At 38.1% G+C, this 18,464-nt stretch overlaps 1 protein-coding gene across 1 annotated transcript in view; it reads left to right on the forward strand.

Annotated features, from left to right (window-relative positions):
• Positions 1–6,357: 6,357 nt before the first annotated feature.
• soga1 (suppressor of glucose, autophagy associated 1) overlaps positions 6,358–18,464 on the forward strand; it is an 87,424-nt gene continuing 75,317 nt past the window's right edge. The window contains exons 1-3 of the mRNA XM_042003029.1: positions 6,358–7,463; positions 11,260–11,361; positions 12,522–12,644. Of these exons, the coding sequence (XP_041858963.1) occupies positions 6,480–7,463; positions 11,260–11,361; positions 12,522–12,644 (1,209 nt within the window). The 5' untranslated portion in view covers positions 6,358–6,479. The remainder of the gene's footprint in view (positions 7,464–11,259; positions 11,362–12,521; positions 12,645–18,464) is intronic.

An 18,464-nucleotide genomic window follows, 5' to 3' on the forward strand; every position in this document is an offset into this window, starting at 1 on the left:
ACTGTATGTTTACACTCAACATCTGAGGCAAAATGGCGTGACACTGTATTAGTTTGTGATTTTTTGAAAGTGGGAAAGTCCATGAAATGCCCAAATCTGTTGGATTTATTATTATTATTATTATTTTTATTATTATTTAATGAGACTTTTTCAGTGAGTGCCCCGTGCTGAAGTGTCACATGTGAAGCATATGTGGTTTTTATTTTGAAAACCCTTTGAATTAAATAAAATATTTTTGTCTTAATAATATTACATTAAAAAAATACCTTTTTTTTAATCTTTAGATTTAGCTAATTAAAACACTGTACATTCTTGCTTCACAACACTTGAATGTCTGCTGTTTTCAATTATTTAACTGATGTTGCATATTTGTGAAGCCAACCTGACGTTCAGGTTCATATCTCAGACACTGCTTTGTTATCGTATTAGGATGGTTAACTGGACAATCATGATAGTGATCAGAGATTACTATAAGTAAACCCAATGTGCATCATCATTAGATTTCAAAGTAATTTACTTTTTGCTGTCCCATTCAACTTTCATTCTCAAGTCTGATAATGCATCTATTTCTAGAATAAAAATCTCAAAGACGATTATTCTCATTATCTTTTATTTTTTTAACTGTTTAACTTAAGCACAGAACATCTGATTGTTTTTAGTCTATGTTTATCTCTCTTCTCTTATGGTTTGACCGTTTGCCTTTGGGTAGCTCCGTGTCCTGTACTAAACTAGACAGTGTATTATCTCTGTCATCAACAATGGAGCTGATCAGTCACTGATATGTTTGATACAGCTGGCAGCCTGCTTAGAGAGGAACAGACATTATACAGAGAAAGTCGTGTGATACATATTGTTAGGAAGTGGTGCATTTTCATTTTTCTTAAGCAGTGGTCAGATGACTATTTGGCTGGATTATTTAGCCAATGCAATTACTTTTTGCGAACGCTAAATAAGAATAAAAATTAAAAACAACAAATATAAATGGTATAAAGTTCAAGATGCAGCAAAACTGTGGTGTTAAGTTTATTAATTAATATGTTTGCCATTAAAGCAATAATTAAGCTAAGAAAGTCATTTCTTTTATTTCCAGGCAGTGTGTTGCTTCGCCAAGTTACATAATAAGCATGATGGTGTGATGAGGAGGGAAGAATGGAGAACAGAGAATAGGACAAGAGAGCAGGAGAAGAGGAGGGAAACAGGCGGAGAACACTGGAGGAGAAAATGGTTTCTATTCAGGCTCTCAGTTGGACACAAAGCCTGCTTGTACACAATTACACACACAAAGACACAGTCATGTACCATACATGCTAATGCTCACGCCATTATAATGAACCCCAAGTGAAACAATAGGGATGTGTGTTTGTGCTATTACATTTATTGTACATTTGTGAAGTGCTCCGTTTCCCCACTAACAGAGCGTCAACAAGAATTTCTGTTTTGATGTAAAACTTGTTAAGTTTCAACGAAGAAGATTTCCAGAAAGATCTTGAGTTTAATGTGCCACGTCCTGTAAAATGAGCAGCTCAAGCAGATTACTTCCTTTTCCCATCAATGTCAATATAATAACATGAAAAAGTTTAATATTTTTCATGTTTCAACAAACCTCCATTTAATTAAAAAGTCATAAGCAAATACTTTGATCTTTATCAAACAGATGAACAAACAGGGCTTTCTTCCTTTATTTGTTTGCGGGTGTCTTTTCCCTTCAACTGTCGAGCCATTACTGCAATTACCCCTGCTCAACACTAGATGGCAGCAGAAGATTATTACATTTTTCATCCCAGGAATTTAAGCAGATGTGTTGACATGAACCTTTGAATCTGAACCTCTATATATATAGATAGATATTCTATTTGTTTTTGCCCTCTGTTTGTATCTAAACTGATTTTCGTCTGATGATGAATAAAATATTGTTACTCCTAGTGTTCAGCAATAAGGCCTCTTATAGAAAATCTCTTAGAAAATAATATAGAAAATGAAAGCATCTCTGGGTGATTTAAGTAATTGTTTAGCTCAGCCACTTTACCAGAAAGGAGACACTGACTGTGCAGACAGAAGATGGCTAATTATCTGATGATAATTAGATAGTTATATTGATATCCTAAACTAATACCAGTTTAGTAATTGGGTTATTAATGCTGAAATGTTCATAATATTAACATAGTAGTTCATCTAACAGTTTTGAACCACCCAAACGATTGGGATGATGCTGAGCGTTTGAACCATGATAGAAGTATGGGGTCACTGATACTGCACTGCTTGAGAAGCCCCAGGAGAGATGGAGCACTGTCAGCAGGAAATTTGGGACTCCACGTCAAGATATTTGGTCTTCCTCAGTACCCTGCAGGGAAGGAAATCTGAGCTGACTTGATTTTCCAGGTAAAACTGGCCACATGAGACTCACTATACTTTCTTGTGACAAATTTCCCTTTCAGTTCTCACAGTGAGAAGAAGACGAATCAGTTGAAACTCAAAACACTGCTGCAGAACCAACAGCTTTAAGGGAAAACCTACTGTGGTTTAAGCCAATCCAGAAGTAATGAAACATAAGCATGCTAAAGGAGAGGCTAAAAAAGACTGTAATGAAGTAAACAACAAAAAAAAAAGCCAAACAAACATATAAGTTGAAAGTGTGAATGAAGAAGAGACACTGCTCATACAGCTCATTTTTATAACCACTAACACACCAACTGTTTTCCAATTACTGGACTGAAGATAATGTGCAAAGACAGCAAGTTTCTGTTTTCATGCTCCCAGTAAAGCAGAGTAGAAAGTATTGCACCCTATTACCTAGACAATGAGAGGCACATCAGGGTAATTTTTACCCATAATTAGTGAAATATGCCCATTGTATTGTGCAAGTGTTTGCTGGTTGGTTGGCTGGGTTACCTCCCTCTGGTTTCACATCGAGGCTCTGAATGATAGCAGGGTAATGTGAGGTCTGGTGGTGCGAGGGGGCTGTTTACTCACACTGATGCTTAAGTACATCTGCCATATCATTCCTGTCTAAAGTGTAGTTTTAGTCCTAGGTACTGTCATTATTTTTAAAACCCAGTACTCAAACTGCCTTACCAGGTGTACAAATCTTCCATGTCATATAAACAACTGCTTCTCCATCTTATCCTTAAAGTTTAATTTTATACTTTGCCTCAGACGGCTACTCTAACAGGAAAACTGGAGGATGCCGCTTCCATGATTCATCATACCACAGAACAAAAGCTACTTTACCTCCGTCCAATTTAAATAACTTAGACGTATTCCTGTATTAATATTTTTACTTTGCACAGTAGAGTTTTGAAATGTGTTTTTAGTTTCAGCACTGAGTTCCATTCGTGGTTTTCAGAAATGTTCCTGATCCCATGGAGTGATTACATGCAGGGCTCCCCAAGGCCTGAAGATAACAGTCATTCAGTGTTGGTTTTTAACCTTGTTCAACCATGTGTACATATATTTTGCCAGATTTTGTGAATCTTTTCATGACACTTAGTACTGTAAACACATAAATACATAAAAAAATACAATTTAATTATTCACAATTTAACTAATTAAGTAATGGTGATAGGGGTTATATTTAATTTGGAGAGATACTTGCCCACACAGTCTGACAACGATGGACCCAAAAATCAACAAAAATCAAAACTTGATATGTTGTCTTTGTGTAGTTTTTTTTAACTTTTAGTTTTTAACACTTTTAGACTGGACCAAGATCTTAAAATTCAGACCCAGAAAGAACACTTTGACAAGACCTGGAAGGGGTTTAACAAGGTTTTAATAAAAACAAAAAGGCTAAAGTGCTCGGCAATCCTGGGCAGTCAGATCTCCAAGTCAACATGAAAAGTTGGCATCTAGCATTGAATGAATGTGACACCACCCCGTCCTTAAACACTGAAGGGAATGATGATGATGATAGAGTGTAGGTGTGCTGACACACCCCAGAGCTGCTGCTCTGGCTCTGTCTGAAGGAAGGGAGGAAGAAAAAAAAACATACAACAAATACATGAACTAAGCTGAAAACTCTCAATGCCTGATGATGTATGCAAATGTTATGCAAATTATGGTATTCTGTTGTGGGTTATATTTTTATACAACATTCAAACTGCTTTGGTAATAGCTTTGCTATTCTTGCTTAATTAGCTATGATTGTATATGGCCAGTTTTAATCATCATAAACCAGCTGATGGTCTTAGACATACAGGAAGCATGCAGAAAACCAGCATATAGAAAAAAGACAGAAAAAAAAGGATTGTATCGTTCAAAGCTTAGTACTTTAGTAGTACTTAGTGGTTTAAGTGTGTATGAATGATCACAGTGTTGTTTAGAAAGATAAAAGATGCCAAAAATAAATGCTAATATGGCTGCAGGCAGTGCCTTTATTAAGGATGAGGATGCTGAAGGCTGGCCCTTTCAGATTGTTCATAAAGACTATTTATAAAAGAGCCAATATGCACCAGGTAGGGAGCACAAACCCCTCAGACTCACACAGACAGTTACAGTAATGCCACTTAGCAATTTACAGAGACGACAACTGTAAGGTTGGTTTTTAATATATCATAAATATATATTTCACATTATCAACTATCCAAACCCCACTTTTGTTTTGTTCAGTGTTATTAAAGAGGGAAGGTGGGAGACTTGCTACAAGAGTCTGTAAGTGGCTATCATGGGGGTTATTTGGGTTTTCTTTAATTAATAATTAAATGTCTTTTACCACTAACAACAGAGCATTAATGTTTTAAAGGTCCATTATGTTTCTCCAAAGAGAAATTTCCATTTCAGTTTTGATCCCTTAATAAGAATACAGAATGACTTTTAATGGAGAAGCAATGACATATGACATAGACATGATTTAGGTATTTCACAGCAGGACATTACTGATGGCACTTTTTCTTGTGGTGGTTCACAGATCAGCAACCGTGGCAAAAATGATGCTTAACTATTAGTGATGTGCAGGTCGGGTTTCCACTGGACAAAAAATATTTGTATTTATTGATAATGTGACAGAAGCTGGTTGATGTAATGTATTGTATATGGAAATTACTATCTACACAGATTCAACCAGAAGTGACGACCATTTGGATGGTGCTACACTGTATGAATGAACAGTGAACCGAAACATAAGAAGAGAACAGCTCTTGAAGACTAATCTGTCATGGCCAAGTCAAATAACGGATCTTAACTTGATCAAACTGCATTTCACTTGAAGACTAAATTAAAGGCAGAAATACCCATAAATAAAGTGGTAAAGAAAGCATCACAAAGGTAGAAATACTCTGCAGTGGTGCATGTGATAAAGATGGACTGATCAACTGATGTCAAGCTTTACTTTTGGCAAAGACAACAGGAGGACAATGTACACGGAAATACCGTCTTAGAAGAAATGTAAGCTTCTTTAACAACATTTCAAAGCTCTTCTTTGGATGTTGTCTACCTTTTGTTCCATTCTCTGTCAACATGGTCCCACATCGCCTCACTAAGGTTCTGGCTCTGGGGAGCATTCATCACTCCGTAAGACCTGTTGTCACTCATTTTCAGTGTAGACTTTCAGCAATTTAGCAAATCTCAGCCTTTTTTTCTCCATTTCTTTTACAAATGGTTTCTTGACAGTCACTCCTCACATGGAGACAATTTCTGATGAACATCTTCATCTTCAATGAACAGAAAATGGATTAAATGAAGGGACAGGTGCTGCTTTAGGTCTTTACTAGTCCTTTTCTGATTCCCGAGGTTATCATATGATCTGTTTTAGAGAGGGTTTTATTTTGCATAAACTGCCAACTAACATTATAAGGGCAAGTGTCGAAAATTAACTCAGAATATAATTGAGCCGATTTGCACATAAACGGCACTTTAAATGTTAATCTTTTTAGGAAGTTTTCCAACAGCTACGTGTAATTGGTTACTGACCTAGCTAAGCTAAGAAAACAGTACACAGTCTAAACCATTTTTGAATGCAGTTTATTGTTTCCTTGCCCTGCTGTACACATGGATTCTTTTTTCTTTTTTTTTCTCTTGCTCATGTTTTTCTGAATTCTTGCAACGGTGGCGGCAGAGAGCTGCAAAGAAGAGATGTGCACTCTCTCCTCCAGAGCTACAGCCCATTATCGGGGCGGAGAAAGGGAGGGAGAGATAGTGACTATAGCCACCACACTGCCTCCCTGTTCTCACCCACAATTCCTCTGAACAGGAACCGGTTCTCGAGGCTATCGAGGCTAAGAAATCCCTAAGAGAAGAGAGAAGGGCACAGCTGGATATTTAAAAAATTACATCCATTGGAAACCCGCATTATATTTGACTGTTTTTGCTGGCTGTGGACTCTGCTTATCGCTTTGTCCTGTTGCGCTGCAAGCTCTCATTGTAACTGGAGGACTGATCTCCTTTTGTGTTCCTCTGCAGTTTATTCACACTGCAACTTCTGCCGCCTGTTTTAGAAAAGAGGGGGTTTCATTTCTGCTTTACTTGTGTCGTTCTAAACGGAATGAATGACAAAAACAAAGGAGGTTGATGTCCACAACTCTCCGACTCACCTCCTCTTTGCCTCGCCCAAGGAACGGAGACTCCATCTCCGGCAGAAGATGGAAAACGGAGGCGGGACGGAGAGCTCGGACAGCGGCCAGGCGCAGCACGCGGTGCCCGGTAAACCGCACCTCGAAACTGCTGAGCCCTCGGCGATGCCACCCGCTCGCCCTCCAGGCGAGAAGAAAAAAATAAACCGAGCCCCGTCCCCCGCGAGACCTAAGGATGTGCCCGGGTGGTCGCTCACGAAGATCCGCGGAGGGATCGGGACCCCGACTCTGAGCGTCAAGCCCGGAGCTATCCATTTGGGAAGCCGTATTTCCAGGCGCAGCCCCGTGGGAAGTCTGTCTGGAAAGGACGGTAAAGCGGAAAAGGGTGGTGGAAAAACGGCAGGAAAATCCTTCTCCGGTGGTATGTTATCCAAGACCTCGGTATCCAAGGCGGCCAAAAACACCAGCGGACGGAGGAAGGTGTCAGACGCCAGCATAGGGTCCGATGATTTATCAAAGGACTCTGGATGCGCTCCCGGGAAGCTTTCCCCAACCGACAGTAGCTCCGAGCTATCAGACTGCGCCTCGGAGGAAAACAAACTCTCAACGGACGCTGTAAGCAGCGACGCCGAGTCAAGGAGCAGCCGGGGCGGTGGGCCAGACGGAGAGAAGCCGCTCAGAGATGGCGCATTGACGGACAGAGCTAACCAACACGCCGCTGCGAAGATCACCTGCTCCAGCAATGAAAAAGATTACAAGGACCGACTGTCTGTGAGCATGGAGACCGGGGAAGGGAGCATTTCCCCCGGTGAGGAGCGATCGGTTACCTCGTTTGACAGCAGGGTACCTGCCAGCACATCCTTGGCATTTTCAGACCTCACAGAGGAGTATATGGACAGCATGCATGAGGAGTTTGTCAGGGAAATAGAAGAGCTGAGATCTGAGAATGATTACCTCAAAGTAAGTGGTACATTTATATGTTTTTTTAGAATTAATAAATTACATATGAATTTGCATAATTAGTTTTTCCCGGCTTTGCAAAACCATGAAATGCTGATTAACCTTCAGAAACATCAGATTTTTCCATTTAGTTTAATTTATTCATTTTATTTTCCTCATCACCAAGTGAAGCTAAACATCATGTCAAAACATAAAAAGAAATAATATACAACAATATCAAGACATATTGAAAAAGAGGTGAGATCCGTTTAAAAAAGGCGCCCTATTTATATATTATCTTTGGTTGTTCTGCATCAGGGATCCTTAAAAAAAGCCAATTATACAATATTTTTTACTGCAGGTTCTTGCATTATCATTATATTTTTCTCCATGATACAAAATGTCTAGTCTTGTCTTGTTGTCTAGACTATACATAAATCGGTTTACTTAATTCACCAGCTCACTTCTTTCTTTAGAGATTCCTTTGGATGCCTTCCAAGGCTACTCATTACAGGGATGATGATGTGAATAGTCTGCAACCTTACTGACACAAGACCAAACACAGTATATATAAAGCTTGTAGCCCTAGGATGCCCTGTTTCACATGGAAAAGGGTACATATAAAGCTTATTTTGTTGAGCAGATTGTGGTTCTTAAAACAACTTTGCAGTTGGTATTATCAGATGTGGTTCCCATGCTTTCATGAGGATGTTGTCAAACAAAGTGCAAAGAGATCTACCCCACTCTCCCTAACTGCAGATTTCCCAGGTTTTTTTTATAGTCTGGTGTAAGAACTTAACTATCCTGTTTGTGCAGTCTTTTATATAAGAGAAATGTATATTTTAAACTCCAAATTCAGATTTGTGTCTGTCGTCAAGCGCCCAAAGATGAGCATTTAAAAGAACAATGAAACCATCACTTAGCTAAATTATCTCAAGTACTTTGACTCATTGGGATTACATGTCATTGAAAAGACTCTCTTAGGTCCCACAAAATGCCTGAGGGCAGTAAAATGTAATAAAACAGAATCCACTAGTCAAGGCTGCCTTGAGATTGATTAATTAAGGGAAGGATCAATTAGGGAGCATGTCCTCAAGCACTCCCTAGTACTGACCAGACAAGCCTATAATTGTTAGATTGATTGGAGATGGCGACTGATCAGCAGCCAGTGCCTTTTGGCTATCCACATTTGTTAATTTATTTATTTATCTCCCCTCGGGATATTTTGTCAATACCAGTGTTTTGATTCTTGCTCACCACTGCTTTGTTTTCCTGTGTTTTTATCCTCCACTATTTATTTTTCTGGTTATAAATCAAATTAAAATATACAAGTGAAGCATAAGACTTGCTGACCTTGTTTTTAGATCATTCTTCAATTTTTTTTTCTCTTTGGATGCATATTAATTCTGGTTCATACTTCTTCTAGACATCAAACATCTGTCTGACTCACTAGTTTTGACTTTAGACTGAGTGTGTTTTACATCACTGTTAAGACTTGTTGCATCTACAGCAGAGTATGTGCCACTTGGCATCTAAATATTCCAGCTGATACCTATTTATCTCAATACTTTCCCACAGCTTGAACACGCTTATCAACAGGTGACATGCAAGCAGCTGTTAAATTGTTTAACACAATTTGGGTCCCTTCATTCTACCTACATACTTTCACACTTTATCACTCTGGTACGGAAAACAAACTTTTAAGCAAGGAGGCCTTTAGTGCTTGTCCAAATGCTGCAGCTGGACCTGGCACTTTTACAAAGACTTAGTTTTCTCAGCTTAATAGTTTTAAGAATGCCTGTCCTGTGACTACAATTTTAGGTAATAGATGAGCATCTGTGGAGTTTGCGCAGGCATACTTAGCAGTATATCCTTCAATATTTACAGTATTTCACACAGCAAACAAATAAATGAAGCAGTTAAACAGGTGAGTGTAACATTTATTGATATTGAGCCCTCACTTTGGAGATGGTAGCATCAGAGGGCTAAGTACTCTCTCTGGGTTGCTAGGCCTGGGTTCACAGCTATCATGACTTGCAGGGAGAAATGTTTTCACAGCAGATGTATCTGCACTCTGATTTCTAACATTAACCCATCTGGCTTTCAACATGACAGCTGATTGGTTGATTTCTTCTCCTGACTGGCTGGTTGCTCACATGACAGAGACAATCTTCCCTTTTCTTCCTTAGTTAGCTGTAAAAAGCAGGTCAGTGGACTAACTCTGTCTCTCGCCACATTAGCGTACGATTCCCTGGCTTCATGTCCTCACTTCCTAAATCTTTGCTGTCATGTTTTGTATTCCTCATGCACGGCATGTCTTAATTTCTTTCATTTTGTTTTCCCATCCCTGTTACTTCTACATATTACCCTTCATTCTTTTTTTGTTTTTATTTTACTGTGTACATTTTCACCTTTCCTCCCATTTGCCTTACTTGTCTTGTCTTGTCATTCCCTCACTTTTTTCAGATTTTTCTTTCATTATTGACTCAGTGTTTTTTCTTCTTCACTCCCTTTTCTTTCGCTTGCTGATTTGCTCTTCCTGTCTTCCCCTTTCCAACTTTCTCTTTTGTTTATCTGATTTCTTTTCTACTCCCCTCTCTATTGCCGACCTGTAGCAGTGGTCAGTGGTGTGCACACTGCTTTTTGCTGCAGTCTGCAGCCACAAGATATCTTGCAGTTGCTCACACATCGCTGTATTTGAGTCCATCACAGATTACATTAACTGGTAAAATGTTTTTATTTCTTTGGATGGCAAAGGCAAACGCACATCCTGCATACTGTTCTATCTCAACTCACTTTCATATTCCATGCACACATACACCTCCCCAGAGCTCATTGTTGCTACAGTAGCTCTGCAGAAGCTGACCCACATTCTCCACGGTAGTAGATTACGACAGCATTACTACTACTACTACTATCACTACTACTACTACAACCTTTCCTTTTCTTGTTGTTTACTATGCTAAGAAACACACTTAAAAGCAGCTTTATGTTTTGCTGTCCCATAAAGATGAGTGATACAGACCTCTTCTTATGCTTAACAATTTTTCTGCAGACATTCTTGCCACTACAAGAGCTGCTCCTTAAATATAGTTGAGAGAGATGATGCAGTTCATGCTGTGTGGCTGTAATTAATAATTGAGCTCTATTTGTCTAAAAGAGCTGGATAGCAACACTCTTGCAAATCAAGACAGAATTATGTTTTTTTTATGTTATTTCACATCATGTACAAAGATCTGTTTAGATTCTCTCCTTTGCTCTTGGCTCTTGCTGCTGCAAAGACCCCAGCTTTCCCCATGGGACGTTTCCTCTAATGGCAACTGTTAGCTAGACCTTGACCTTTGACCTCTACCTTTTGGGTGGGAGAGAAAGAAAGGAGACTTTACAGCATTGTGTTATATAACTCTGAGCTGCCCACAGCATTTAGTTTAGTGTGTCTGATGACCCCTTTAGTCTCACTTGACAGATTATTACACAGCAGTAAATTTTAAGAAGACGCTAATAGCTACACAATCATTAGAAATGATGAAAACAAAGATGTGGAGACAAATGACTGAGCAGTGATTGATGGAATAGATTCTAATCCTAGAAAGCTTAATAAAATGATTTTTGTATTTGCATTCATCACATTTTATTAGCTCTCGATAAATATAGAAGGATTTCTTATGTGCAGAAAATGTTGTCTTTTACAATCAAATGTTCAGTTACAAGTCTCTGCTACACGTTATGGTGCTCTCTGAGCAGGTTAATGTTGGAGGAGTACTTCATTACATGTGATGTTAGAGCTTAAAAAACTTCTCTCCGTCACCATTTCCAGGATGAGATGGAGGAGTTGAGGTCTGAGATGCTGGAGATGAGGGACATGTACATGGAGGAAGATGTTTACCAGCTGCAGGAACTGCGGCAACAGCTGGAGCAGGTATGTATGTGAGCAGATGGGCTTATCCGGTGAGATGTACTGATTTCGTGTTTGCATTTTTTTGTGGTGTGTTAGCTTGGAAAATTTGAGTACAGTATGCAAAACAAGCAGAGGCTGTGAAATGCTTTGAAACAGGCAAGTAAGAGAAAAGGGTTATTATTTGACTATCATCTTTGATCTTGAAGTATGCAAACTCCCAGTTTGTGGTAAGATCATAATAGTGTTATGCTTAAACTTGAATGCACTCTTCTTTACATTTATTGTGTGTGTAAAGTAACATTGAACACTTGATAGTTCCGATTGTTAGGAGTTAACAGTAACCTAACTACTTTAGCCACTTAGCTAAAGAGTCACTTTCACAGACAGGTTATATTATTTTAAATTGGCCAGTTACTAGAAGTGATGCTAACATTCATAGAAAATGATCAACAACAGCCGACAGATGAGCATTAAAAGTCCAAAGCAACTTGCGTTGCAGCATTAGGAGCTACATGTAGAACAAGGTAGAAGCAGAACAGGTAAAAACGTCACATATAAGTACTAGTAGAAGGACGTTGCTCCTTATAAAGACCCAAGTTTCACATTGTGGCTTTTGCTATCTTGATTACTTTGAAATCAGATTTAATGAGTGAAGGAGGGGTTTGATTAAAAATCTGTTGACACAATGCACACCAGTACAACTAATTTACAAAACGAATATCATCCTATACTAAAAAGAAGATGAACTTATTATAGAGACAATTGAAATTTTCTGACCCAAAGATACAGTCCATCTTTTATAGTTTCACTTTGTTCTCTGTAAATTCTTTGACAAAAACTATAACATCTACTGTTAATAATGTTATAATTAACAGCAGGAGCATACTGGCCACAGCACATACCTGCAAATCCCCAGCATGCACCCTCTCTGTGGTGCCGTCCCTTTGACCGATGGAACTCCCAATTATTTTTAGGACTAACCCTGATTTTGAAAAACAAATACTTTCTTTTTTTTTGTTTACACTTGAGTCATAGATTAAGCTGTGAAAAATATTTGTATACCTAATGTGCTCTGCTATATTGCAATGACTGTTGCAAAAACACTGAAGTGAACAGGGGTAGCAAAGATGGCGCATGCAGCTAACACATCATCATCTACTGATGCATCCTCTCTTACTCAGGCAAACAAGACCTGCCGCATCCTGCAATACCGACTGAGGAAGGCTGAGCGGCGCTCTCTCCGAGTGGCCCAAACTGGGCAGGTGGATGGAGAATTGATTCGGACGCTGGAGCAAGATGTAAAAGTAAGTGCCAGGAGGTGGAGATAAGTCATTTCATGCGATAAGCTTTTCCATAATATCTTAATTAAAAGTGAGATATTGGGAATCCAGCTTTTATGGTGGATCTATGTTTTTTTTTGTTTGTTTTGTTTTTCTTATCTCATAAAGCCTAATGCTTGATTAGATCGGTTCCAGCTGGACCCAGTTAGCTATTTTTGTAATATGTTTTACAAACTTCTACAAAAGTAGAGTAGTAACATACCAATTAAAATTAAATGTAGCTTGTTGGCTAGTTAAATAACCATTAAGCTAATTTAACTTCTGCTTCAGAACTACCCTCCAGAAATTCAGAAGACTTTTCTATGAAAAAGAGGACCTTGTTTTTAGTCTTTACAGCCCCACTTTCAGCCAGGCATTTAACTTTTGTATTTGATTTATGTTCTCTTTTGGATCAAATTTATAATTTATACACCATTTTAATGACACTGTGTAAGCCACGAGACGGTCACGGGACTGTGTTATAGTTAGAAAGTAGGGCTAACTATACTAACGCTACACACATTAACTCAGAAGTAGGGAACTTGTCATTATTATAGGACTGAAAGGAGGCCTCACATTTTAACATGCGTATACATATCAGTCATTAAATCTCTTGAGGAATCCCCCATAAAAGACTTAGACATGGAGGCATGGAAACATGGAGACAGTAAATGCATACTTCACAGTAGGTGCACTCAATAGACATCCCAGTCATGTCAGGAATCCACGATAAAGAATTTTTCTACATTAACATACTGAGCTCAAAGTAAAGCGTTTTAATGCGTCTCGTCACGTTGACCCTGGGCTGTGTTGCTCTCGGCTAAAATTTCAGCCTTCCTCTGACATTTTCCAAGTTGATGAGGACACAATGAAGCCTTTATGTACTCTGCGAGAGTGTGAGAGTGAGACTGTGGTATCACTCGCTGAGAGATTTCTGCCTGCTGCTGCTATCTGTCTCCCAGCTGCCGCCTCCCCATCTGGCTGTTTTTGGTGGAAGGAAGGAGGGAAGTAAGGATGGAAGGGGAAGGAAAAGGATGAGTCTACATCCTGTGTGTCTTGAGAGTGGCGAGACCGAAAGGGGAGGGGAAGGGAGGAATGGCCATAGTTTAAAAATTTAAATCAACCAATAAGAGTGGCAGTATGGAGCGGGGAGGAGAATAAAGATTACAAGAGAGGAATGGAAGAAGGGAAACTAACAAAAAATAGTAAAATATGAATAAATAAAAAGAGAAATGGAAATAACTAGCAGTGTGCTTTAGCATTTGATCTGAGACCTGGCTTAAAATTATGTCAGGAATGATGGAGAGAACAGAACAGCAGCATCTGAAAAAAAATATGTTCTGCATCTGCTGGCAGCATTATCAAGCACAACATAGGAAACTGGAAAAAAATACTCCGCTTGGAGACAAGCTTAACCTCTCAGTTTCTCTCACTACACATGGCTGCTTCTTTGTGGCGGCAGGGCTACAGCCTCAGACGGCAGGTCAAATTACGCCATGCTGTTCTGTGTGTGTACTTGTGTGTATCTGCCCATTTAAATGCATTAAGCTCTTACTAAGCTTCTCGTTTACTAGTCTTTCATAGTCACTCCTTTGTTTATTCTGATTTTGTCATGGTTATTCTTATAAAAACAGACATTAATATTTACCTTTGTGACTCAACTGTTCTGGAAAATCAGTTAAATAATTGTAAAAAAAAAAGTACAACAATGAAAAAAACAACAGAGAAGGACTACTCAGTTTTACAGCTGTAAAAACTCCAAATTCTTACTTAGAAACACTGTATTAAATGAGTACATCAGATATTTAGGGCTGTCCAACTTCTCCATTAAGTGAAAAAAAACCTTATTATCTATTTGTGCACATGCATAATTTATTATGTCGCCACTACTTATGCATGAAGATTAAATTGTTCAGTGTTGCACATGCACCCTAAACATAGATTCAAATTCTGTATTGCACCAATCAAATGAGCTAAAACTGCTCCATTATTTCTGGTCATCATATGTTAGACAGAAACAGACATACAGATGGAGCTGCAGCTTGTTCTAGAGGAAAAGGGACCTTGGATTACTTCTTCTGTGATCTGATGCAAAATTAAAATAACCTATAAGAATGCATTTAATATAAGATATTTCAGATATTATTTGGGTCATTAGTAAATAAAATAAACTTGATCTACTAAGGTTGGTGGAAGTTGCTGTTGGGAGCTGGGCACCCCCCTAATATAAAGGTTGGGAAAACACTGGTTTTTATTGTATGTTTGAGTGCAGGTCCATGGTTCAAAATAGAAAGTGTGTTGAAAGGGAAAACCACAATAAAGATAAATTTCAGGTTTTATTACTGATTGTGTGTCATGAGCTCCGTTTGTATTAAACCCAAAATAAGTTATTGTGCTAGAAAGTTGGATGAAAACTGAAGAGAAACTGGAAATGACTTGACAATTTTGTTAGTTTCTCAGAGAAGATTAGTGAGTAAAAAATAGTAGATGCCTTTTTTTGTACAAATATAGCTGATTCTTTTTTTAAATGACAAAATGCACTGCTAACTTGAACCAAAGTTTGTGTCTGACACACCCAATGTTTCACAACTCATGGTCCAAGTTGACCTTAAATGCTGAGCTGCTCTGCCCTGAGCTGCTTTGCAAAAGTGGCTTAACTACTGTTGACGGTTTAGGTTGCAGATTTGATGACTCACTCACATGTAAATGAAAACAAATCAGCAAATATAGACACGTAAACCATTCCCCCTGTGGTCTTCCCAGTCTCTTTCTGTCTTTCCTGTTCTTCCTTAGTATCTATCATTTTTCTCCTGGCCTTTTAGCTGTCCTTTATGGAGACTGCGAGGTCTAATACGAGTGTTTTTTTTATTGGAAATAAAGAAAGTGAGAGCTGAGCAAACAGATAAAATAAAAAAAAACTTGTCTATGTGAAAATCTGTCACATGAATATTTTGTGACAAAAAAAATCTCCTGATGTTCATCACATGCTCTTAGTTGTGTCAGTTGTGGGTCTTTTGTTTGCATATGACTTTGTGACAGTGTGTGTGTGTGGGTGTGTGTTTGTGTGTGTGTGAGACAGTCTTCATGAGAATTTCTAACATCATTTCCTGTCCTACTCACACACTACTCTCATTCCCACAAGCCACAGACATCTGGACACACACACACACACACACACACACACGTGTGACTAAAGGAAATAGTTGTTAGGATTCTCATGAGGTCAACGCTGAAGTAATTCACCATATTTCCAGAGACCGTCAGTTCTGCTTTTGCCTTAAGCAGTAGATTTTATTTAACGCCTTAAGTGGATCATTTTAGTCTCTTTTTTGCCTGAAAAGAAGTAGGATCTGTAAAAGAAAGAATTTTTATATATGCATACAAATATAGACATGTTAGCTTTTTTATGGCTTATCGGGTATTAGATGAGATGATAGTTTCATGTCCTTGCTTTCAGGAATGAGAAGGATCTAGAAAGAGTTTAGCATAGTCTAGTGCTCTGAAGTCTTTACTCTGTGTGCCCAAATAAGGAGAGAGAACAGATTTTTTTGGGACTGAGTGTAAACCAGACAGTTTTATGGTGTTATGTCTAATATTTATACTACATATGGAATCTGTAGGGCCTGTGCTCTTCCAGGGTTTCTTAAGATCCACAGAAATCCTTAAATCATCTAGAAATAAGGTTTTAACTTGACATTAAAGGATTTAAATTCATGTTTTAAAACATTTAAAAATGTCACAACTGCTGAAAACATTATTCTTATTATTTTTAAAATGAGCAGAACTAACAACAATTGCATGTTAGCTGCTGTTGTTGGTGCAATTAGCAGCCAGTGTACCTAGACATGTGAAAATGTGTAAACTTAGTCATTAAAAAAGTCAAATCTAGCCATCCTTCCTCACAGTGTCAACTATTATTTTTCTTTCTTCACACATTCAATGTTACAGTTTGATATACATTTAAGTTCTTCTTTTTTAATAGATCTTATAGTTATCATGGCACCATCTATAGCTCCCATATAGTTAATTGTGAATATTTTATTAATGATTTACTAGGTTCTGAATGCTTTCAATCACTTACACTTGTACCATAGAATTATAGGGTCCTAATTGTGATAATACCCCCAAAATGTCAGATTAATGTTATAAAACTGTAGTCGTAACATTTAAAATGATTAAGATCTTCTGAAGACATGGCATTTTAATAACATGACTGCATTTGCAAGGCACTGCACTCACACTGGTTCTCATTAAGATAGAAACACAAGAGCACAAATACACAAAGTCATTAGATTAGAGGCTGGAAACTGCAGCATCCGGTATGTTTATCTGAACAGGGCCAGAGTCCAGCTTCATCTCCATATGTTATATACAGTGTCTGTGTGTGTGAGAGAGAGAGAGAGATAGAGACAGAGCTTAAAATGGACTCAGTTTAGTTGGTTTACTGTATTTAGTTCAAACAAAACATTATTCTTGCAACTCTCATACTGTACACACACATGCAAACATTTACACATCACAATCCCCCGACTGTTGCCCATGTGTCATACACACTATAGAAGTGGTGTTTCCATGCAAGGATCACTCTGGAGATCCCTGCTGACAGTAGCAATTGTGGTTTCTCTGCATGTGTGTGACATGATGGTTTTACACTATGATTTATTTGTCCCTCCCCTAACAGCCTTACATCATTATTATGAATAAGCAGGCAATTAGAAGTTGCTTGTGCTGACATAGCCCTGAAGGTTTTAAAGCGTATTACTAGCTGAAGATATTCAGCAAACACAGTGCTGAGATTCAAGCGCTTGTATTGTCACACAATGAAGTTTAATTATTATGTCTTGAGTTACAGCAGTAACTCTGTATGTCTACAACACAACTCTAGACATACAGTGTGGTGCTCTTATGAGAGCACTATAGCGAGCCTCCACAACTACAGACTGTATGAAATGTGGATGTAACCAGCATGCTACAAATTGGCTATAGATTTGAAGCCTCAAGTTTGTTTGTTTTTAGGCCATAGTTTGAATTAGTGGATGAAGCTTAACCTTAAGACACCATACATGCTCATATACTTTTGACTTGTGGAAGTTAATCTACATACTGAGGAGGAACAGTTCTTGGTGCAAGAAGATGAATTCCACATGGTCTCTTATGCATTTTTTAGTGTGTCAATGATAATGCGCACTATGCATAATCATTAAAAACCATGGTTTAAATGTATGAGTGGGTTATTGTGGTTCCTACTGTAAAGATTATGAGCAACCAATCAGACTAAAAAATATTAATTCAGATAATTTATCATTTACTTGTTTATCACAAACAATGAAGCATAGTTTGCAAAATGAGTATTATGTTGTATTGAAGAAAACATTACTGTAACAACTAAGATCACATATAGGGACTATAAAAATGTTTATTAAAGTAAAAAACAAAGTTTAATTATTTTTTCAGATGAACATACAATCAGAATTCCACAGGGATCGCCCCTTTAGGTCTTTAGAAAGAATGTGAATTGGCTTCATTTATCAGACCTAGAGGTCATGTACATCTTGTACATACAGTCTGTGTGTCATCCCCAGAGATGGTTGCCAAGTAATGATTGAACATCTTAAAGTGATTTGAAAAAAAATGGTTAGTCATTAAATGATTAGAGGATTTTTCGATTGGCATACCCACAGTAAATCACCATAAGGTTGTTCATCAGAAAGGAATTTTTAAAACAAGAATTAAGTTAGCTGACTTTTAAATATCAGTGAATAAAACATACAAAAAAAAGGCTGATGTGTAAAATTGGTGGCATTT

Source organism: Melanotaenia boesemani, chromosome 13 (genome assembly GCF_017639745.1).
Source record: "Melanotaenia boesemani isolate fMelBoe1 chromosome 13, fMelBoe1.pri, whole genome shotgun sequence".
Taxonomy (NCBI): domain Eukaryota; kingdom Metazoa; phylum Chordata; class Actinopteri; order Atheriniformes; family Melanotaeniidae; genus Melanotaenia; species Melanotaenia boesemani.